This window comes from Rhipicephalus microplus, chromosome 3, assembly GCF_043290135.1.
Source record: "Rhipicephalus microplus isolate Deutch F79 chromosome 3, USDA_Rmic, whole genome shotgun sequence".
Classification (NCBI taxonomy): domain Eukaryota; kingdom Metazoa; phylum Arthropoda; class Arachnida; order Ixodida; family Ixodidae; genus Rhipicephalus; species Rhipicephalus microplus.
The window spans coordinates 33,103,766-33,128,664 of record NC_134702.1 but is presented as its reverse complement, the minus strand read 5'-3'; the positions used below and the strand labels follow the sequence as shown (position 1 = coordinate 33,128,664).

The following is a 24,899-nucleotide window of genomic DNA, read 5'->3' as shown; positions in this document are numbered from 1 at the left end:
TTATAGCATGATAAAAAGTGCTTAACAGCGCAAACGATAGGAGGGGATAAAGGAGACGAGACAGAGCGTTCTGTCTAGTCTCCTCTATCCCCTCCTGTCGTTTGCGCTGTTAAGCACTCTTTATCATGTCCTTTGTGGTACGTCCCAGAAGTAAACCCATTTGATGTTTATTACGAATTCATGTCAGTCAAGAACTTTATTAAGAAGTTCTGAGGAGTGCAAATGTAAACCACCAAAGGGTCCACGAGGGACACCCTAGCAGCCGGTATACAGTCGGCGATCGACGCCCGAGTCGGGGCTATAGTTACCCGAAGCCCTGAGGAGTGTAAGTCACCAAAGGGTCCACGAGGGACACCCTAGCTGTCGTTATACCATCGGCGACGCCCGAGTCGGGGCTATAGTTACCTTAGTCGGCCGGAGCAGGAACGTGGTGACGTTCCGCCAGTTGTTGGGCCCTCCGGACCAACCTTTCTCCAAACTGCCTTCAGTTGGGCAGAAATATTTTCCGGGGGAATGAATGGGGGCACCACCTTGATTAGAAGGGGGAGCTGGGCGGGCAGATGTGGTCGAGTATAGCTGTGTTGTGTCATGCCACGGGGGGAAAATTTTAAGGGAGGAGGAAGTGCTAAATGTGCCCTTTTGCCACCTCCCCCCGCCCCCAGCTGGCGCCACTGCCTGTATGTAGCTTGAACATGGAGGAACCTCCATGAGCTTGAAGGAGTACTGACACAAAATTTTGAAGGCAAGATAACTTGTGGGGTATATTTGGTGCACACACGCATCATGTACAAAATATCAATGAATAAGACAGCCTAGAACATATTCCATCGTAGTAAACAACCAACCGCCACTGCGTTACGAGTTTGTGTCAGCTGCCGCAATCCAAGCGAACGTTCTCTCCCAAAGTCCCTAGATTTTTCCCTGGTAAAAAGAACAAATCTAAGGGCAATTACTTCTCTCCTAACAGACCTTTTCAGCAGGAGGAGGCAGCAGGTTCGCGCGGGAATACAAAGGTGTCCTTTCCTCGGCAGTGGCAGTGGGTTTTCGGGGCATCACACATATATACGCGATTTCTCGGAGGGATCCTCAGTCGAAAAGAGATGCCAACGCAATGTGCACGCGCACGCAGTTTTTTGTGCTGACGTAGCCATCTATGCTTATACGAAAGCCACTCAGGGCCCCGCCTCACTCGGCGCCATGCACGGTTACATAAGAGCGCACTGAGAAACCGAAACTGTGATTGGGTGGCGCACAACAATAAGTGAGTCGTTGGCTACCTATTGCACACAAAAAAAGAAAAAAAAACTTTGTGCATCTTGGTGATCCTTCAATGAAGAATGTTTTGGTGGCTGGCCGTACTGGTCCCTTTAAATTCTTTTGTAAACGGACCCTATGCAAGCTAATGTGATGCTGTCGTAACAGGCATCACATTACAAACGTAATAGAGCGTTTAGGAACAGTAAAATAATAACCAGTAATCACACAATGTGAATCGCTTCATGAGTGGGTTGTTCATTCAGCCGATTTAAAAACCATAAGTTTGTATTAATTCTAGCCAAATTTGACCATATAGCTGAACAATTGCTTATGACACTGGTTTAATTTTTGTAGAAATCCAGTTGCATCCAAATCCGTATCCATTATTTTTGCGTAGCGTACGCACGTGTGTTGACGGCTGCGATGGCACGCAAACCCAAGAAGAAGGTGAATGTTCGACTTCATCATTACGTACACTTAACGTCAAACATTTCGCAGAGTGCTGAACTGGGCTCTGAAGTAAAGATCAGTGTATCGTTCTGCCTTGTACTGTAATGTCACGGGACGGAGTTGTAGCGGTGCAAAGTCAGCCTGCGTGCTTACGACATGTTTTATGTAGTGTCAGCTTATTTATTAACTCATTTCACCCTTGGCTGAACTGTTCGCGAGGTTTTATGTTGTATATCGACGTTGCATATGTACAGTAAGCTTGTCAAAAGTATCGGATGTCGTTAATTAGCCGTGTTACTTGACGATCATTCGAGATCGCCAGCCAGTGACGGTTCATTGTACATCAAAATGTTGTAGGGAACTTCTGGAGCGGCCACTCATTACATAAGCAGAAGGAGGGCTTGTAGGAAACTTCAGTTGTCATTGAAGGACTTCAGGTGAGTAACAATTATGTGTTCGCTTTGTTTTGTGTACGAGTGTCAACAGCCGTGTATAGACTAAAACGGCGTCGTACAGTGCACTTTCGGTCTCAGTTGAACTTCTATCCGGACGAAATTTGTCGACTGGTTCTGTGCCGCAACTTGCTAAACGAACCAATCGCGACTGGAAATGCACTGTGTGGCACACGGTTTTCTTGTGATCTAGATCGGCTCGTATAGAAATCGGGTTTCTTTATCTCACTCGGCTTCTTTGCTCAATATGCATGAGAGGTTCCAACGCAGCCAAGCAATTTGACGCTGTTCAGGGCTCTATTGGGATTTGAAGTTCTCGCGTGAAAACTATGAAAAAAAATGTATTATTCATGGAGATGTCACTTTGCAGGAGGCTATGCATATTGAAAGGAATATATCCAGTAGAGCCGAAACACCGACGGCATGTCAATCACGGAAACTCGGCACACAACACCTTTTACCTGGTAAAAGACATCAAGTTCATTGCCCATGAGCCCATCATCCAGAAATTCCGGGATTTCAAGGTAAGCACACTCTGCGTCATTCGTTTATTGGGAATCTACGTTAGGTCCGTTCGATTCACCTGCACCAGTCCGAACCGGTGCACGGCTGTTCACGCGAAGTTCAGAAATTGTGCAGCGCGAGTTCAGCGGTACAGGCGCAGCACGACACCCGAAATTAATAACGATGTGCCGACAAGGGGCAGGCTCTATTTCTGTTCGCTTAATTTACACCGTTCAGCTAACACTGATCGATGGCGAATCGCACATGCGGATAGTTTATGAGGTGCAAACATCTTCGAAACACACCGCGTTTGTAGAGGCGGGTACAACGCCTATGCCTAAGTGCTGCGTCGTCTGCTCAGCTGCACGCGTGGCTGCACCAAGCCTGCACAGTCGGCATAGGAGGTGCAGAAAAATTGTGCACCAGTGCTGCTCCTCTTCTGCACCTTTCGAAACGAATAGCAGGGTTCAGAGGTCGTCAATGCTGCACCGCTGAAAGGAATGGCAACTTGCAGCACCTTGTGAACTGGTTCACGTGGTGCAGGCAAATCGAACGGACCTGTCATTGTCCACTCGGTTGAGAGAAAAAGAACAGAGAGAGAGAGAAAAAAAATGTAGCATAGTCAATGCCTACCTACCTATTTTACTCAGCAACTTAGGCAGTTAGCTTCCTTACGTTCAGTTTTCTGTTGCAGAATCTGTTTTACAGACTGCCCCCACGCTGTGTAAAAAGTTCTGCTGTTTCTGGTTATGGTCTTGGACATGCACACAGATGAAAAAAAGGAATGCACAATTTCATTTTTCCTGTTACCCGTGTGACTTGTGTGCATTTTGAATGTAGATTTAGTGCATGCACCGTGAAAAAGCTTCAGAGACATGATTTCCTTGCTGGAAATTTTGTTAGAGTCAGTGTTTGTGCAGGAGCTCGCTGGTTCTGAAGCAAGTCCTGGTGTTTAAGATGTGCAAGTTGTTTGCACTGCTGCATCTGTGCATAGATGTTTTTTATTTCCTCAGATATTCATCAGGAGACTTAGGAAAGCTATCGGCAAAAATGAGCGAGACACTGCTGAGCACATTCGTAGCAACGAACCTGTGTACAGAGTTGATCACATTGTCAAAGAGAGGTAAGCTAGCATGATTTTGGCTGAGTAAGCATTGAAATCATGTGTTTGGGTACCTAGCATACCTGATCTCTGCATGTGCTTTTTTACAGAGAAGGCCATTCGGCTGTAAAACATTTTTTTTTTAATCCAGCCTGCCTGAATCGAATCGTACGCTTTCTTTTTCTGTGTTGTGAAACATTGTAGGCAGTACTTTTACCTCTTTGTAATACCTGAGATTTGTGCTGCTTCATCATTACAATATTGTGATACTTTATTTTCTTTTTCTGTCAGATACCCCACATTTGTGGATGCACTCAGGGACATTGATGATGCTCTCTCCATGTGTTATCTGTTCTCTTCATTTCCGAAGGGGAAAGTTGTGAAACCACATCTTGTTCATCTTTGCCGCAGAGTCATTGGTAAGTTGAAAGTTGGAAACAAAATTGTGGCGAAGTTTGACAACCAATTGGGCAAAATACTGATGACTACTAAAATGAATTTGGAAAATTTTGGGAAATGTTTATAGTTGATATGTCATATTTTTGTGCTGTAAGTTATTTTTTGTTAGTAGGGACCACCACATTGGTTTTCAAACTCTTTTATTGCCTGGAGATTTATCCCCACTAAATATCGTACGAGGTGCATTTTCTTGCCACCTAAAGATTGTAGTTGCACTTGCTCAAATGCAAGTTTGAAATGCTCCTCCTAGAAATCAACTGTCTCTATTCATGTGTATTATTGAAAAAAATTTAGTAAAATTATTATATTGTTCCTAGCTTACCTGCAAGAAATCGTTATGATCCATCATGACTGCCATTTTGGAGTTCAGCACCGCAGCCATAATGTGGTGATTAACTGATAATGCTAATTAACTTCACTGACCATAAACTGATTACCTCTGGCGGCTTTGTAAAACACCAATGTGGCACTTCAGATATTTCATGCTGTCTTCTTGGGCTAGCGTTGTGCAGGTTCGAAAGGGACACTTAAGTGCAAAGTGATTTTTCACTTATTAGTGAAGTACGATTTGGCAGTCTTTAAAAACACCACTTTTAGCGTGAAACGACACTTCGTAAGTGAGAAAAGGCATGAAAAGAAAATGCTTGTGGAGACGCCACCTTGAGATTCCCTCACCAAGCACTGTGGCGTCATAAATTATGAAGGTGTCTGCTAGGTCCTATGTTAGTTTTTAATTGATAAAAATTAAGTACATTGTCATCTGTGGGTGCCATAGTACCAGCATTCGAAATATAAAAAAAAGTTAACCTAGCCAATGTCGCGAAAATACAAAAATTACATGTTGAAATTTTCAATGTCACGTGCAATCATTTCGGTGCGATAATTAAAAACTAAAGTTCAACCTTGATTTTCCCCGCTAATAATGAACTTATGACACCAACACATATGTTATTGAGTTCTCAGAGTACACTTTGTCAATCTAAACCAAGTCATTGTTTCCCTTTAGTGTCCCTTAAGTATTTTTGTCTTGTGGTCAAAACTTTGTCTGCCATTTTGTTTATGTCTCTCATTATGTGTACACCAACTACGCTTACTATTCTTGCTGGGCATTCATGTGCATTGTGTTTTTGCAGTGGAGTTCATGCACTATGTGATTGAAACACGGGCACTGCGCAAAGTGTTCGTCTCCATCAAGGGTTTCTACTACCAGGCAGAGATCATGGGTCAGACAATAACGTGGATCGTGCCACACAATTTTTCCTTCCGGGTAAGGTATTGCATTCCTGAGGTGCCGTTGTGTGTATATTTTGTGAGGGGCCACTGTGTATGGCTGAGTGACCGCTGTTATTCTCGTTACCCATTCAGCAACCAGTAGACGTGGACTTCAAGATCATGGTCACGTTCACCGATTTTTATGTCACGCTGATGGGGTGTGTAAACTACAAGCTGTACCACTCACTGAATCTTCACTACCCACCAAAGGCAAGCTTCGTGATTTCCTCATTAAATACCTGTGGGCTCGCTGGTCTTATAATACATTGTTTCAATCACAGCTGGAAAATGAGCCTCCAGAGCCTACTAATGCCGACGATGAAGACGAAGTGTCGGAGGTAAGCGCGAGCTCTGTTTGCACCGTCAGAAATTGGGCTTTCCGTGTGGTTTTTTGTATTATCAGCCTTGCATGGTGATGAACTCTGATGGACATCACTTTCTTATGCAGCGCGTTGCTTCCCTGAACAGCAAGCTCAAGTCTGTTCTCACCAATGCTGTGGCTGATGACGCACCTCAGATGGACGATTTCCCTGATGTGAGCTTATGTTTCATTCATTTTTACTGGCTTGTCAACTGGCTCGCAAACCTCAGTGCTCTGTAAAAATTCTGTCTTGGCCGAAAAATGCGGCTGCCCTTTCATTGATAAGGTCCTTAGACATTTAATGCGCTAGAACTATTGCGATGTTCGAGAGGGCTTATGGATTGTATCAGCTTTGCGGCTTTTTGATGCTTGGCATTGGTGCAGCAACTATTAGCATGCCTGCCAACTCTCTCGAATTGTCCAGGAGACTCCCCAGTTTTGACCTTATCGATTGTACGAATGTTCATTCGAATCTCCGGAAAAGTGGCCGCCACAGTGTAGGCAACTCTATTTTTTTTTCATTCTTCTTCTCATTATTATTATTTTTGTAATCACGTGCGTACGCCAGCCTTTCCTGCTGTGGCATTTGTGGCGCTGCGGAAGACCACTCGTCACTACTCTTGTGTAGTTCATTGTAAGCATACCATAGAGTCCCGCTGCATAAGTCCCGAGACGCGCTGGCCATCGTACCAAAAGAAGGCGAGGGAAATGGTACTACTAACAACTTTTGCAACTGTCTGTCTTCCTCCCTGCATTTTGTGCACTGGGCCTACGTTGCCTGCCCAGGCGTCAATCCTGTTTGTTACGTTGTTGGGTGGGGGAGCGTATTTTCACCCGAGTTCAGTCGGGATGCCGATGGCAGTGTCAAAAGCTAGAAAGTAGCACTTGCAAGTGCCTTTGGACTGGTGCACCGCTGGGTTCCCGTGATTTGTGACTTCGCGGAAAAGTGGTACATATGGATTCTGTAATGTGCGCCTGTGATGTAAGTGTTTCACATGGTGGCACAACTATCATAAAAGTGAACATCCCCTCACAGAAGCATCAGAACTATGTTCGTTGTGGAAGGGCTGGACAACATTGGAACTTTCTTTCAAAATAGGTGCGAACAAAGTGCAATGCGCACAAAATGCCTATTCACAAAATTTTTTGTGGAACAGAACTTGCCGCTAAGCGTTTGCGATGATGCAGAACGGTTGCTTCGGAAATTTTTCTCTAAGTGCGAGCACGTGATGCGGTGCGGGTGTGGACGTGCGAAAATAAACTGTCATTGTCGAGGAAATGCCCAGCAGATGTCGAACACACTGCGGTTGAGGCTTTAAAACGTCGTGTTTTCGTAATCTCAGTGGAGAGAAGTAACGACTGCATGTCGCAAGCGTCTCAGCCTCAGTAACTTTTGATATTTATTTATTTATTTATTTACAAGATACTGCAGGCATGGAGCCCAAGCATGAATGGTACAGGGAGTAAGGCAATCAAGCCAAGCATCACACAGCATACAATAATCCAATCATCACACACATACAACAATAATGCAACCAAGCTTATCATAACAGCAATGAATTAAGTGGGATTGCGAAAATCGCAAAGGGAAAGCAACATGGCACTGAAAGTAAGCAATCAACAAAAAGGATCAGTGGATAATAAAACTGCAAAACATTTTTACATCCTCAGGAAAACATGTGCGTCAATAGAATCTGTCGACACATATACAAAAAAAAAAGAATCCCCCCCCCTTGCGCCCCGGCCGTCTCTCGAATTGTCATGCAGCTAGGCTGGCAGTTATGCATTCACCCATTGCAAACTGTATTGATACATTGTCGGCAGTGCTTACATTGCTACTGACAAGCATTTGCTTGAAGCTGATTAGCTCTTGGAGGTTGAACAATTCTACCTCAATATTACCAGTTGCCTCCTACGACCACTATTGTGTACAAAGGTAATGCAGACAGTGCAAGCAATATAAAACTGCTGTTGCTATGGTAAAACTTTTTTACAAGGCATACTGCAGTTTCTTGCAATCAGTATTCAAAAGCTTTTGCTGAAGTTTTCGGTTGCATTGTGAATTTGTGTTGTCCACCATATTATATTATACTTTGCGTGCCGTTCATTCTGTGTGATGCATTGGATAGTTGTGTGGCATCTGTAGAGTAGTGCAGGACAATACAGATTTTGGTTTTTCATGTTATGTACATATTGGAGTCTTTTAAGTTCAGATAGTATAAATGCACATTATGCAGAAGCGTTCAATGCCGGAGTTACTGTGAATTGTGACAGTCGCAAGACCTGAAAACTTTAGTTTGTCGGGTAGCTTGACAAGTGAGAAGTGTATCGGGTAGCTGACAAGTGGTTAGTGAGCTTTTATGTTTACTACCTTCTTCAAGTAATGTGCTGCCAAACATTATTTTTTTTTCAAGACACATTTATGTGGAACTGTTCCAATTTTAATTTATGTATCTTTATATAAGAATATAGCTGTTAGCTCCTGGTATTGAAGGCAAGAAAAAGGAATATTGCTTCGAGTACATTGATGTTTAACTGTACGATGTTTTATTCCTGTTATGACACTGATGCAGTGTCAGACGTCTGTCAGAAACATGCAAAGAATGTATAGTTGGTCACTCTTTGATTCTTTGTCAGCCTGCTTGCATATATAGAATGCTATTAAACATACGCTTTAGTACTAGTAGGTAGTCAGTGAACTGATGAGTTTGGGTATGTTTGAGGTCACTGTACTTCTTTGCTGCGCTTTTTTAAAAAGGCCTTTTGCATGGCACTTCAGTCACAGCTGCTTACTATTCACACACGACGTCTCGCACCTCCTTTATTGTCTAAAAAATGCATCATCTTCTTTCTGTGCATTATTTCATTTTTTTCACTTGCGAGCTTGTTTCTGACATAACGCAAGCTTTTGCAGTCAAGTTAATTGAACGAACCACGTTTTAGTGCACAGCTGTAATTGTCAGGTAAGTCCTTTACTGTAGCTTTTAGCAGTGTCTACATTTCTATTCTAAAATTGTACATGTTTTTAAGTTTTCGTGACATTTTACCAGCTGTAAGATTTACATGAAAAAGAGTGCACTACAATATAGGACCCTGCCATCTATCATTGTTAGACTTACCACGCCTCTGCACAATGCTTCCATGACTTATGAATGTACATGTCCGGAATAGCTGCAAAATGAGCCGCCATTTTTCAGAGGTCTGTGTACTCATTTCAGGTTGAAGGTGAGAGTAATAAGGACATCAAGAACGAGGAAGAGAAGCAAAAGAAATTTCTGAATCTTTTCTCTGGACTGAAAGTCTTCCTTGGAAGGGAGGTGCCTCGGGAATCACTCACATTTGTGCTACGGTATGAGGCATATGAAGCATTTACTATGTCACAGCAACTAATATGTCCTTCGCTTTTCTAATGATGGGCTTCAATTTTACAGGTGTCATTAGGGTCTTAAGTGTCTTTTGAGCACACTTTCTCATCTTCGATTCATGTGCCTTCTGTGCTCAACATTGAATATTTAGTGGTGTCTAATGTGCCAAGACTTGGATGTGATTTTGAGGCACACTGTGATGGAGGGCACCAGGAAATTTTGACTGCCTGGTAATCTATGATGTGCACCTAAATCTGAGAGTGGGGGCCTCCAGCGTTTTTGCCTCTATGGAAAACCAGACTGGTGGGTCTGGAATTGGACTGTGCAGGACATTTCATATAGCCTGCAATGTTCTTGCCCACAGGTGGCGGGATCGAATCCCGGCTGCTGCAACCACATTTTTTTGCCCGAGGCAAAACTGCTCGAGGTTGAGTACTTGTATTTACCTAGGTGCACATTAAAGAACCCCAGGGGATGGAAATTTCCAGAGCCCTTCATTTTACAAGGTCTTTCATAACCTTATCATGGTTTTGGAACATTAAACTAAATCAATTGTATTATTTTAATAAGCTTGATATGCACAATGGGCAAAGGATTCGGGTTCCTAGACTTCCAACAGAAATTCTTACTGTTGTTTCCCAAACTTGAGCTTTTTTAACAAGAACACAGTTATGCTATGCTTTATGTTCTGTCACATTGTGTGACGCCTTTTCTAAAGCACTCACTTCATAAACAGGCAGGGAAATCACTGTGCTCAGTTGTTGCTGCTGTGGGTTCTGTAGATTGCTAAAAAAATTAACCCTAAAATGGCGGGAAAAGTAAGAGGGAGAGAGAGATAGTTTATTTACAGAAAGTTAGAGAGGTCGTGGGAAAGGTAAAGTTGCTAAATAGATTGCTTGAGAATGACCGCTGAAACAGTGCTGTTTACCCTTTACACTCCATATACTATTGCAAAGTTTTCACAAGGGATAAAATTGATCGTATGTGAATCCTGGAGCAATTGGAAAAAAAAAAACTTCAATAGGTGCATTTTTTTTTGGCTACAGTTCTTTCGGTGCAGAGGTGTCGTGGGACGAGTCCCTCTTCGTTGGCTCCACATTTCCCGAAAACGACCCCACAGTGACTCACCAGATTGTCGACAGGCCAGAAATCAAGAAACGCTTCATGAACAGGTACGGCTCACCTATTAATGGTAGTCTTGCTGCTGTTTTCACGGGGCGAAAGTTGGCATGTGGCTGCGTGGTTCGTATCAGTCAGCAGTGTCACTTGTGTCAGTGTGCTATTTATGTTTTGACGTATAATTACTACCAATGACGCCAAGCAAACATATACCTGCCAAGTCTCCCGGATTTTCCAGGAAACTCCCGGATTTCGACCGATTCTCACGTTTATATGGTTGGCTAAAAAACCTCCCACAAATTGAAACTTTTGTGTGTTATCTGGCCGCATTGACACTGTGTCTAGTGGGCCGAAATTCAGATGTTCCAAACACTTTGGTGCGTGACGTTACCAAACCATCTAGCAATGGCCAAGAGCAACGTGCTGGAAGCTTTGGAAGGACACATTTTGTCCAATTAAACTGCGGTCACTTTCAACTCAACCATACATGACGACGAAAAATTGAAAGAACTCTGAAAGTGCACATGCACTCAACAGTCACCCAGTCAAAAGAACGCTTCTTTTCACAAACACTGACGACAAAACAGCGACAGATGAAATCATTGGTAGCCGCAACCGCCGTGAGTGAAACTGTGGTCACTTGCGATGCAATTATTCATGGGAACTGCGAGCTCTGAAGATATGCAGCTAACACAGAAGTAGTATAATGGCAATAAAGGCATAAATAAAATGCACGAAACATTTTGCTGTTCATGTCAATCTTCACATATGACTGCGCTGGAGTGTGCTTGACTGCTTTTCAGTTGGTCTTAAGTGAAGCATTGATGCGCTTTCGCGGCAGCTAGCTGTGGCGTCCTTTAGTGGTCCATTCGTGTGTGTTCCAGAAGGCTTTTTTTTTTACGGAAAAAAATGTTTGGTGCATATACCGTGGTTTGGATACCAATTTGCTTTCTTTTTTAATACACAATGTTGTGGGTAATAAGGCTTCTTTGATTCCTCTTGAGATTGATCCGTACGTATTACCCACATTTCACTATAGTGCTGACATCCCACTTGCATTGTTTATGAGCGATTATGAGACCTTAACGTTTATGCTGTTCGGGCACCCCCCCCCCCCCCCCTTCTTTTCTGTGATGTTTCCTTTTTTTTCTTTTTTTCCTTCTGAAAAAGGAGAAAGGGGGTGCTCATTATCAAAAGTATAGAACTCGGATTTTGTGCAGAAAGCGAAGCGCAACCCTAGCTTTATAATGTGGAAAAAAGAAATAAAGGGTGTGCTTATCATTGCTCAAAACTGTATCAGCAATTCAGTGTCAGCAAAACGAAGGCTTGGACCCTGTAGCCGTGTACTTAGCCTGATAAAGCAATCATTGTGTGATTATAAATCTGGAAGTTGACTGACTTCTGGTAATGGCAGGAATGGAGGTGAGAAAAAAAAGCCTGCCGTCTGAACTCTTCATCGTGACCTCGTCTCAAGCGTTAAAATGCTACGTTCTAGGTATAGTGATGGGATACAGTAAAAGCTCATTGATTCGACACCCGTTAATTCGGAAATTTGGATAATTCGGACAGCTCTATTGGTCCCGGCCAAAGTGCATGTTAATCTGTGAGACCAAACCTTCGTTATTTCGTCGGAATTTGGCTCCGCACCGCTTAATTCGGACAAATGCTGACGGCTGCTGCTACACAAAAGTGTGATAAAGCAGCGCTGGCACCACTGGAGTGAAACCGAAACTTGAGTGGCATCGCCATCATCATCAACTAGTGGCATCAACTAGTGCCTTGGTCTCAGTATCAACTAGTGGGGCGATCGCAGCGTCACCGAACGTCGGTGTCTTCTTTCTTCTCCACTCAGCGCCTCCGACGCCATTTTCCTTTGTGTTGTCGTGTCGGAACCATCTCTTCTTGCGGAGTTCTCTTTTTCTTCCATTGCGACCGTATTTGCATGCCACCACCATCATGCGCTACAGTGATGGCAACGCCCAAAAAGCGGCAGAACTACGACGCGAAGAACTTGGCGACTAAAGGGGAAATTTTGGAAGCACTGAAGAACGGCGAATCGCGACAGCAGGTTATGACCAAGTACAACGTGAAGCGGAGCACGTTGGAACGTACGTGAAAAATTAACAACAGATTCGACAAGTCTTCGAAAGCGAGAAGTTTCATGCCTCTAGAAAGCGGTTGCGAACCGCAGCTCATCCCCAGCTCGAAGAAGCTTTGCTCCGGTGGATTACTGACTGTCGCAACGCGCATCTGCCTTTGAGCGGACCTCTCATCATGGCGCAAGGTGAGAAGTACGCTGCAATGATGAACATTGAATTGATCAAAGCGTCAGAAGGGTGGTTTGCGAGGTTTCGAGAGAGACACGAACTTGTCTTCTGGAGTGTGTGCGGCGAAAAGGCCACTGTTGGCGAAAGCGTGACCACCGAGTGGAGAAATGTGAAGCTGCTGGAGCACATCGCCGCATATGAACCACGTGACGTGTTCAGTGCAGATGAAACTGCTCTATTTTTCAGAGCTCTGCCCGACAAGACGGTGACTTTCAAAGGGGACGCGTGCCTTGGTGGCAAGAAGTGCAAGCAAAGGATAACTGTGCTTCTTGCCGCCGATATGACTGGCACGAAGCGCTTGCCACAACTTGTCGTCGGGAAGGCGCTTAAGCCACTTTGTTTTAAGAACGTCAAAAGCCTTCCTGTCGAGTACACAGCAAACAGGAAGGCATGGATGACATCGGACATTTTTCGCAGCTGGCTACAGCAGTTGGACCGGCACTTCACGTCGAAGGACCGCAAGATAATTATGGTTGTTGACAACTGCAGTGCCCATAAGTTGTACAGTCGAACTGAAGAGCATCAAAGTAGTTTTTTTGCCGCCCAACACTACGTCTGCTCTTCAGCCGATGGACCAAAGTATCATTCACTACGTGAAGTCGAAGTACCGCAAGCACCTGCTAGAGCGAATGATCCTATGCTCAGGAGCTGGAAAGTTGTATCAAGTGGACTTACTCGGTGCAGTGCACATCATCGCCCACGTGTGGAAAAACACTCCGCCGCAAGTCATCGCCAACTGTTTTCGGCACAGCGGTTTTGTGAGGCCTGAGCCTGCAGCAGTAGCGAACGATGGCATCGAGGAGGTGGCAGCCGAGTCCACCGACGATGACTGCCCGACTTTCGATGCTGTCCTTCCCACAGATGTGACCTTTCAGGACTACATCGCGATTGATCATAGTGTCGCCACGAGTGGTCTCCTGACCGATCAAGAGATTACTAATGATGTCACGGGCACCCATGAAGACCAGGATTCCGACGAAGAATCATGCGAGGAGATCGCACCTCACGGGAAGTCTCGGAGGCGCTGTTAATATTAGAGGACGCTTGCCTGAACACTCCCGACAGCTTGCGTGCTGTTGGCCATTTGAAACAGTTAAGAAAAATTGTGATGTCAGCCGAAATCTGCGCGAAAACGCAGACGACAATTACAAAATACTTCAACAAATAAAGGTATGCTTCTGCAGCTTGATTTTAAATGTTGTTTTCCCTGTTCATTCGTTAATTCGGCATTCGGTTAATTCGGACAGTTTTTCCGGTCCCGTGAAATCCGAATTAACGAGCTTTTACTGTAATTGTTGTTTCATAGCGTAAAGGAGTGGAATGTTATTGCAAGTATATGAATACTGTGGGGAACTTACTTTAATGTCATTTTCGTTTTGTAGTGTATATTTAGTTTTGTAAATTAATATATGGGCCTGATGCAGGTACTACGTGCAACCACAGTGGGTCTACGATTGTGTCAACTACCGCAAGCTGCTTCCTGAGCAGGACTACTTCATGGGCGAAGTTCTGCCACCGCACTTGTCGCCCTTTGTGGAAGAAAAGGAGGGAGACTATGTTCCTCCCGAGAGGCTGGCCATGCTGCGTGTACAACGGGGCGAAGGTTGGTCTCCCCTCTCACTTTCCAAGTGCCGGTCTTTGACGCTGCTGTACATTGTGTGACGCTTTGTGCTGTGCGTTGCGTTCAGCCATTGTTGTCGTAAGGCACAAAAATCTGAAAAGCACAATATTTTAATAGTATACATAGTCGCTTGTACGAAACCTACTTAGTTTTTATTGGAATTATTTTGCATGTTAATAGTGAGGCCGCGACAGTCAGGTTTCTTCCCCATTTTTTTTTTCTCACACCATATTTCGAAAAAGCCGGGGTAGTGCACCCTTTGTCACTAAAAAAAAAAGAGAACACTTAAAAATAACAAAAAAAATTAACAACTGTGTCTATCTAGCAAGTAGTGTACCATGCATGTCAAAAGTAAACAATGTCAAAAATACACATTTTCTAAGCGGCCGGTGATTCACCGGTCAAGGCGTTTTTGGCCTCGCCAACCCGACCGGCAGATCACCGGCCGACGTAGCGCAATGGTTCATTGTTTTTTGGCCTTCGATTCTAATAAGTTACATGTTCGCCTAACAACAGTGCTTAGCACTAGTGTGCTATCGTTCGACAAGGCTTTTTGTCGCTGCTCTAAGACTGTTGCCAAGCTGATGTGAAGACCTACACATGTTCTCAAGGCGAAGCTGTCCTTTGTATAGGAGCAGCTACAGAAGGCTTGCCCAGTTACATTTCATTTAGTGAAAAGAGAACTTGTGCAACTTATTTGCAATGACAAATCTCAAGTCATGTTCTTTGCAGTAATCGACATCAGTAAAAAAAAAACAAAAAAAAACAGGAAGCTCATTCGAGGTGTCTTTAACATGGCTTGTGAGCCCTAGTATATTTTCGCATTAAACTTCAAGCTTCACGGTACTTTTGATTCTTATGCATTAAGGCATGATTTTTAGTCATAGTGAGTTGTTACTAGCATGAATAAATTATCACAAATGTGCTCTTGTTAGCTTAAAATAACATGTGTCAGTTTGGGCCCTTGCTTGTTTGTCCTTTCTCTCTGTGTACCTTTGCATATACAAAATGTTGAACTTTTTCTAGTTGTACATGTTCAATTAATTCAAAATGGATCACAGAAGCCAGTGCACAGAGAATTGATCTTTTTATTGTAATACTGCATGGTCTTACGAATTCTTTTTTTTTCATGGTCTCTCTTGGAAATAAAGAACCGGTGGTCAGTGAAGAGGAGAGCATGAAAGAAGAAGGAACAGCTGAAGATGACGGAACTGCAGAGGAGGGAAAGAACAGTGACGACATTCCAGGTGAGAAGTGCTGAAATTCTACTCCCGCAACAAATAGCTCAAAATTGTGTCAAACTGCTCTGGGGTCTCAGGCTTTGCTATCTGTTACTGGTTGTTGCACCGCCGAGATGTAAAAAACTCAATATTTGGGCCACCAGGGTTGCGATTGCGGGCAAAGAATTTTTTTGCGGACGAAACAGCACTCGTCCATGCGTTTCAGTTAAACCACGACTCCGTGCGAGGTGCTGACGCAAGTTGTGTTGTTCAAGTCGGCCCGACAGCAAAATGTACTTACTCTCTGCGGATGTCGTGGCTTCTAGGCCAATCGGCGATCAAGTGTGATAGCGATTGATCGGCTCATATCGTCCGCTCCAGCAATGCCGCTGAGATAAAACTTATTCGTTTAATAAGGTTTTTCCATTCCATTCCTATGCTGCTGGTTGCTCGTTTCAAGCACCACACGGCCTGTAATTGAGGCATTATTCAGTAATAAATAGAGAGCACAAATAGAATCAACTAATAACAATAACAGCAGACTTTCGCTTTCGCAAAATATAATAGACTGCATGAAATTTCAGCATTCAAGCACGTGGATGTGAAGGGGACACTCGCAAGCCACACCAGACCAATTCCTGCTTATGCCCATGCATTTTACACTTGTATGTTATGTCGCTTGTCTGCCACATCTGTTGATTTGAAGTGTGACAATTTTTTGTGTCAAGCCTATAGCTTAGTAGCAGGAATGTAGCACTTGGATGACCACATACGGTAGTTGTACTTGAAGTGCTATTTTATAATATACGTTATTGATCCTGTATTTTGTTTAATATTTGCGTGTTTAAAAAAAATACCTTATTTACTCGCATAATCCTCGCACTTTTTTTGGCGGAAAACCGATACAAAGTTGGGGGTGTGAGAATTACACGGAGAAAACTTTCCACGAAAACTTAGAGTGAAAAAGAATTAGTGTCCGCAAATCGGGATTCTCTTACCAGCAACTAACATTGAGCTTTGAGAAGTACTACTTAAAACTCACCTCAAAAATAAAAGCACAGGTTCAACACAAGGCCAACACAAGGCAAGATTTATTTGAGACACAAAAAGTGCAAGCAAATAGTCGAGAATTAGAATAGCATACGCAAAGCTTGTGGGTGTTGCGGTAGCGTTCGTCACTCATCAGGAGCCCTCAAAAGGTAAGAGTAGCATGTTAGTATTGGGCTGATGGCTATTTAACAGAATCGTCCACAGTTTCCTTCTGAAGAAATAAAGTTTACCATAAATACCAGTCTTATACAAACGGCAGGCCCAAGGCGTCTTGGTGGCTTTCAGTTGTCGTCCCCAGTAGCAAACCCAAAACTCGTAGACTACGAAAGGCCTACCGGCGGCCTTGTTGTTGTTTAGTTCATGACATCTCACTTTCAACTCGAAAGCAGCCGTGTAGCTACAGTATCGCCCCATAACGTGACAAGATTACCAACTCAACATACAAAACACGCCGCAATGCGCACTTGCCGCTTTGGCTTGGCTTGAATTGGATTGAATCTCCATGCGATAATAGTACACTTGATGCTTAAAGGAGCACTGACATCAAATTTCAAAACCGAGATGTGCCCATCATTCAATCGTTTGGTATGCATAGGTCTTCTTGACCAAATTTGAATGGCATCCGTCGCGTGGAAGTTATTTTAATTCGATGTGAAACAGCGTAGAAAGCTGAGGAGAAGAAAAGGAAAAATAGATTGCCCTGCGACATTGACACTGGTGCTACGTGTTCAGTGTGATACATTCCACAAATACTATCCTGAGTGACGATGCCCTAGTAGCGATGACGTGTACGATCCGAGTGCTCTTATCGTGGCGCCGACTGGCGCCGCAATGCAGAAACGCACTCACTCGTCCACTGCCAGGCTAGGGCCGGGCTAGCGCGCGCAGGTGCAGTCTAGCCCAGCCGTGGCTCGTCACGCCTGATTTTCATCGCACCAGTTTGAATGGTTTCGTGAAATTGCCAAGATGAAAACTACCTTTAAAAGAATGGCGAAAAAAAAGAACATGATTAAACGTGTGCTTGTTGGTCGGCATGTCGGGGAATCGTTGTGAGTTGCAGGTGAGTTGCAGTCGTCTAGTTCAAAGCACGAAAAAAGCGCAATGAGGGCGTCTTTTCATATTACAGTTGAGCCCGACTATATCGAACCTGTTAATATCAAATTATCCTGTATATCGAACAATTCCTAAACATGGTAAGTCTACATTGAGAATATATAGCAAAAGTTACTGTTTTATCGAACGAAAATAGCAACGACAACTGATATATCGAACTCCATGTGCCTCAAAAGTGCCCCAGCAAGTTGACTTTCCCTCGCGGTTGCGGGAAAACTGCCGGCGCCACCCTAGAAACAGTTGGTTAGACCCGGATGTGCGCGGGCGAACACCCCCCTCAAAGAAATGATCCTGGCCCACTCGCAGCGCTTACAGCCAATCAGAGGCCGTCGTGCTTTCTCCGAGGTGCGGAGGCGGTAGAAGTGAGCACCATTTTTTCTTTCTTTATGCTTGTGTGCCTGCTGCTGCCGATTCAGCGTGGTCTGTGGTGCTGCCTGTTGGTGCTCTGTGAACTGTATTGGCGTGCTGTCATCATGGCTTGCGCAAAGAGGCAAAACTTGCCGTTCGCTGCAAAACTCGAAATCATCAATCGGGTTGAGCGCGGTAAAAAGAAGTCCGTCACCACCGCGTACAAAATTCTAAGGAGCACCTTGAGTACTATCCTGAAGAACAAGGCAGACATCAGGGCCAAGTCGGACAAAAGTCCAGGTGCCCGTGGCGCCCGACGTGTGCGCGCTGCTGTGTACGATGTTGAAGCGGCCGTTTTCAAATGATTTGTGGACGTTCGGTTGCGAAACATCCCGGTGTCTGGCCCTATGATGGAGCAGAAAGCCAAGGACCTTGTTTTTCTGCTTGGTAGGAATGATTTCCAAGGCAGTTCAGGCTGGCTTCAGCGGTTCAGAGAACGGCACGACATCGTTGGCAAAGCTGTTACAGGTGAAAGCAGAGCGGCGGACCTGAACAGCGTAGAAAAATGGCCCGAGGAAAACTGGCGAGATATCGCAGCAAGATATAGAGCCCAAGATATCATCAATGCGAATGAAACCGCTCTATTTTGGCAAATGTTGCCAAACAAGACACTTGCGTGTCGTGGCGACAAGACAAGCGGCAGCAAGGCAAACAAAGCTCGTGTGTCCGTGCTGTTGGCAGCTAATTTAGACGGATCAATAAGGCTTCGACCTCTGGTTATCGGGAAAAAGCACGGCACCGCGGTGTTTTCGAAATGCGCTGTCGCTTCCAGTTACCTACTGAGCAAACTCAAAAGCGTGGATGGCCGGGGAGCTTTTCAGTGGATGGCTATCGTCGTGGAATGATGATTTGGTAGACGAAAATCGCAAGGTGTGCCTGCTCATGGACAATTGTTAATCGCACCACTGCAGTACGACCTTCAGCAACATCGAGCTGCGTTTTTTGCCCCCGAACACTACGTCTGTACTGCAACCACTAGATCAAGGCATTATACGCGCAATGAAAGCCGGCTATCAGAAGCGCCTGATGGAGAGGCTGCTGCAGAACCTTTGTGTCGGCAGGGAGCTTAAGATCGACTTGCTCGGAGCTATTTCTATGTTGAGTAGATCGTGGGCAGATGTCAAGAAGGAGACAATGCAGAACTGCTTTAGGCATGCCGGCTTCTGCATGCCTGGTGATGACACCCCAAATTTTGACTGCACTGAAGACACCGCAGGTGTTTTTGCCGAAGCTTGGAACGAGCTGGCAGAGCTCCCGGGTGCTATCGACGGATCGACATTCGGCGAGTTCGTCAGTGCGGACGATGATGTCCCCATCATGGGCCAATTACAGGATGAGGATTACATTGCAGACGTCGTGCCGACCACGAGCCAAAGAGACAGCAATATGGAAATCGACGCTGGTCCTTTGCCTACATCCTCCGAAGTGATTAGTGCACTTGCGTTGGTCCGGCGCTATTGCTTGAATGTGGAAGGTTGCGGCCTCAGCTGCTCCGACTCGTTGGACAACGTGGAGGCGTGCGTCCTCTCGCAGGCAGCGAAGTCGTTGACACAGAAAAAAGTCTGGGACTATTTTGTTTCACAGTTGGGCACGCAAGTAAGCCACCATATTAATAAAGTACTTTTCTTCTAGTTTGTTATGTGCCTTTGTGTCAAAACCTATAGCGGACCTATATCGAATTATGCCATCTATCGAACTAATAAACGGTTTTTGGCCAGTTCGATATACCCGGGTACGACTGTACGTATGTGTTATCGACACGACCACAAGCTATCAAAAGTGGAAGTGCGTGTAGTCAGGTATCATCGCTAACAAGTGACATGCAGGTATCGTTGAATTTTAGTTCATCTGTAGACTTTGCGTCCGCGTAAAAGTGGTAATACCGTGTTAACCGCGAAAGGCTGGATAGTTGGGGCCATCTGGAGGCGCAAAAAAGAGCCTGACAAGCAGGAAACGTGTTCTATTTCTCCGCTGATGCTCATTCATGATAGCTATATTACATTGACCCCTCTGCGTATACCTGAATGCTTTGCACGCCAAAACACACCGATCGAGCTGAGACACACGAGCGATCATGGCTGAAGCGTGGATCCCTGGGCACCTCTGCAGTGCTGCTTGGAACAGCGTCCATTTCAGAATCACTGTTCTGCAAAAGGTCAATGGAAGCAAAAATAATTCACGACGTCGCGAATATCGGGGGTTCCAAGCTCCAGACTATCGTGTTGAACCCGGGTCGACACTTTGTACAGCGACGACAGCAATGCAGGTGACAAGGCATGACTGAATGTGTCCGCCTAGCAGACGAAATGTTTGCGGAGCAGCTGAGCCCGAAGTCCTCTTTTCTGTGGAGAAAAGGTCAGCTGGGGCGTGATCTGGAGGTGACCGGGAGGTAGCGCCACTGCTGGTGCTCACAGCGCTAAAAATGGCGGGATTGCCGGCCGTATTGAGTAGTGCTAAATCCCAGTAATATAAATCAATAAAAGTGATAGCTATTCATTTCTCAGTTTCGTTTTAGGTCGCGAATCGCTGCTACTAATGCATAGCTACTCGCTGATGCAAAAATCTTGGCATGAGTAAATTTGAAGTCAGTGCTCCTTTAAGAGATGGAGCACGCTATCATCATGAACGGCTGAAACGAGCAGAGGACATTATTGCGGCAATTTTCGGGGGTGCGATAATTACTCAAGGGAAAAAATCGTATCTTTGTTGGGCGATGTGGGGAGTGCGAGGATTACGCGAGTAAATATGGTATAATGGCCAGACTTCCTAAAACAAACAATATCCGCATGACCGTGAAAATAGACATTGTTTCAATGGCACAAAATCACACTTACAACGGAACGTTTCCGAGCGCTGCCGATCAGTTACAGCGAACGGAGTCAGCGTTCTAAGGTAAGCACTTGCGTTTCGAAGGCGACATTTGGCAGGCAGCACTGCCTCTAGCTAGACTACCTATATATTGACTTTTTGCGTAGTGCCAAACTTTGTTGCACTTGGCTTTTAAGAAGCTTCGAATGGTATTGGCATTCCATTATATTTTAAGTTTGTAATACAGTACAGTTAACTCTCGGGAAATGGAAATTTGCTAAATGAAACTGCTGCCTAAATGGGACAACTGCCTCTGATATGATTAGCTTCACCCGTGCATACTGCAACCCAGTTCACCTCACAGTAAACAGAACTCCTGTTAAACGGAACACATTTTCCGGGTCTCTTCAGATTCCGTTTAATGAGAGTCTACTTGGGTATGTAATGGCACACCTAGCCTCATTCGCATTATTGTGATATCAATGCAGCACTTCATTTTTCTTTTGCATTTACTTAACAATGCCCCATTGTTAGTTAATACTCATTGCAATTAGGCATTGTTGAAGTTGCAGCGTTTGATAAGCTCTGCAAAACTGTTCCAACGTAATCTCTGAATGGCTTCATTAAAGGTGCTTATTGCCTTATGAACTGACTGCCGCTATAATCTTAAGAGTCTGTTCAAGTACGAGCCGAGTTACAAGCATTTGTCACATTCTTTAAGTGATTTTTTTCTCCTTTTGTACTAGTGAGTGTCTTGAAAGATATGGAGGGGTGAGTTAGATGACAAGGGGTGAAGAAATGCACGGCTTACTTTCAGTGTGATTGCGATTGAGCATGCGGGAACGCGGCATCCCGCGGGGGTAGCGGTGACTACGCTGCTCACAATGCTCAAATCGGCCAATTACCGTGAATTTTGTGTTTGCGGCACAGTCATTTGTGTCTATGGCATCATTTGTCGACAGAAGAGCAAGTGATTTCTTACTGATGGTAGGAACAGCACCAACGTAAAGCATGGGACGAAGGAGTGTCACACACACAACGATGTGAGCGCTCTGTCATCTTATGTGCCCCCCCTTTGTCCTATGTTACGTTTGCGCCGTTCCTACCGTCATGATTCGCCAACTTGCCCAGCAGGCTTCACTGTTGGATTCCTCACCGACTTTGAGAGATCGTGGTGAATTCCAGGCCACGTGTTGCGCTGTAATGTTTGATTCCCATGTTCTTGGGAGCCGAGACTGCTGATTGGCAGTCCTTTCCAACCGCCCCGAAAAACATTTTTGCTCGTGTTGAAACTGCAATGACCAACTCTTTGATAGCACTTTCCTGCAACCCTGTCGCTTTTTTTCTTGGCAGAATCGGAAGACGAGCAAGATAACGAGAGTGACGGTGAGGAAAGTGGAGATGGCAAGGAGGAGGTCAGTGAGGAAGAGGAGGAAGAAAGTGAAGATGAAGAAGAGGTAAAGAAGAGTGCAAGCAGGAAGCAGCGCACTAAAGAAGCAAAGAAGAGGAAGCAGCCGGACGCAGAATTCGAGCCTGCTGTTGCATCCAAGAAGCCCCTCATTGGCGTAAAGGCAGCCACAGTCGTCCGTGAAGACCCTGAAAAGGTGGCTCAGAGGATCAAGAGTGAAGAGAAACGTCTCGCCGTTCTTATGATTCCGAAAAAGCACAAACGGCTCTACGACAAAATCGTCTTTGGCCAGAAGCGCCGGGCTCGTGAGGTTGGTAGCTATTTGACCTGCCTGGTTTTGTGGTAAAACTGTTAACAAGACTTAATGATTTTTCTTTCTATTATTTTATGAGCTATTATTGACCAAATAGCTGCACCACTGTCAACATAATATCTACATTGCATAAATAGAGCGTACTGTTGATTAGGGATGCACAGAAAACTAAATTTTTATAGTGCATCTCCTTAATGTAAAGTATGGTTATGCACCATTATTAAATTTCTAAAAGGGTGATACCATTCATATAAATTAACAAGTACTCAGATTAGTGCATGCTGTCATTACAGTAAACTCTCGGTAAGCGGAAATCTGTTAAACGAAACTACTGCTTAAACGGAACTATTGCCTCTACAATACTTTGTTACGAGCTTGTATTCTGCACCCATGTTCACCTCTCATTGAACGGAACTCCTGTTAAATGGAACATATTTTCCCAGTCTCTTCAGGTTCTGTTTACTGAGAGTACTGTACTTTCATGTCGGCTTCAATTTGTTGTTTGTTATTAAAGCCGACCGCTCTTGCTTTTTTTGTTCACACTACAGGCAGCAGCATTGAAGCAGAAGAGGGAAGAGATAAAGAAGTCTTCAAAGAAGGCAAAAAAGAAATAAAACGAAGGTCATTCTTGTAACATAGTAAAACACAGCAAAAAAATGTCCGTTTTCACTATTTAAATGTTAAGCCGTCACCGAATTTGCTGCTTGACGCACATGGACTGAAAGTCAAGACATTGGATTGGCTAGTGTCCAGTATGCCAGTGTCGTGTCCTTAGGCTGGAAGAAAGCACACAAAATCTTGGCCGAGGATAGAAGATAGCTGCGCATGTACAGCAAAAATAGCGTGGTTTTCAGTAAGCTGGTGAACTGCAGGCTATGCTAGGTTGTTTGTGAAACATTAAGAGCCTCATTGACTTTTCAAGTGCTGTTGCTGGATGTACTACTCATGCAACACCTTCTTCAGTGACGAAAACTTTGGTCTCGTGTATCCACACACTCCTTACCTTCAGCCTCTTTTTTCATCCTGCCGCTATTTCCCTTTTCAGTATTGCGAGAGTAGCAGCAAACGTTGTACTCCAAGAAACTTTTGCTCACTTCAGTTATCATTCTTAACACGGAAGTGGAAACCATTTTTTCAAGTTGTCCTAAAATAAGGTCTCTTTTCACATTGACGGACAAAAGGAGGGTGCATAGAATTCACAAAGCTTCTCATAATCTCCTGAATAGCTTAGAAGCATATCTGTTTGAAATATTTGGCTGAGCACATTAAGAAAAATTTTTTAAATCTACAAGCAACTCTCAAAGTATTTTCTGTGCCGTTTCTGCCCAGTTGAACCCCTTGATAAGAGAGATGCACCAGGGAGCAATTATTAACTTTTATATGAGGTGTCTCTTATGGGCAAGGTACTACCACGTTCGCATTTTCTTACCAACTACTTTAAAATGTCGGCACACTGGCATCACATCCACATTTGCCTACGACATCAGCATCTCTCATAAAAGCAATTAGTCAGTAGTATGCTGCGTCCGTAGATAAAACAGAAGTCAAAAAGGGTCTGTGTTAGTATACGGAAAAAAGGTCTATATTTGAAGGCAATTACTGAGTTGTAACATTGCAGTTGAGCGCTTCCTGCAAATACTCAAAGCAACTGGACTAAAAAAGGCCCATCGTGAAAACTTGTCACACAAAGTGCCGATGAGTTGTAGTAAATTAAGTGCAGTAACTTGAGTCTGAGAGCTGATAAACCTTCTACACAACTGAGACAAGCAAGAGGTTGCATTTGTGATATAGGAGAAAATTCTGCAGGGCCGTGTACTTAGACTTGGGTGGCCATTAATTAGAACCCCAGGTGGCTGAAATATCTGGAGCCCTCTACTACGGCATTACCCATAATCATATTGTGGTTTTGCAATGTTAAATCCCATAAACTATTATTAGGAAGTGGGAGTTGGGTACAACATTTATGTGATTGAAATTCTGCTATTCTCACGTTAATTTTGGTTTGGAATGTTTGTATACTTTGTTTTATCCTGTGTATACCTTTCATTTTTCATGTGACCAGTCACTCTCATGGCTATAAGCATTTTATGACCACAGCAACGGATGTGAATGTGGGGGTTAGTTTTTTTGCAAATTATTAGCTCAGGATTGAAAACACAAAATGCTCACCAGAATTGCCTTCGAAGGTGTCACTGGTTTTGTCGTTTTGTTCTGGATGGTGAATACATATGGAGTTAACTAAGAAGTCTGTTTCTGAATGGAGTTGTGACACGCAAGTGGATTGTGATAC

General features: G+C 44.3%; 1 protein-coding gene across 1 annotated transcript; it reads left to right on the top strand.

Moving 5' to 3' along the window:
* The first annotated feature begins 1,584 nt into the window (after positions 1 to 1,584).
* Positions 1,585 to 23,314, top strand: LOC142803670 (pescadillo homolog). The gene is made up of 15 exons (XM_075889199.1): positions 1,585 to 1,704; positions 2,065 to 2,144; positions 2,530 to 2,683; positions 3,677 to 3,786; positions 4,057 to 4,184; positions 5,358 to 5,491; positions 5,590 to 5,706; positions 5,778 to 5,834; positions 5,945 to 6,031; positions 9,076 to 9,206; positions 10,269 to 10,394; positions 14,093 to 14,271; positions 15,441 to 15,536; positions 22,242 to 22,606; positions 23,158 to 23,314. The coding sequence occupies exons 1-15, from the start codon at positions 1,681 to 1,683 to the stop codon at positions 23,221 to 23,223; spliced, it is 1,854 nt and encodes a 617-aa protein (XP_075745314.1). The 5' UTR covers positions 1,585 to 1,680; the 3' UTR covers positions 23,224 to 23,314.
* The last annotated feature ends 1,585 nt before the right edge of the window (positions 23,315 to 24,899 follow it).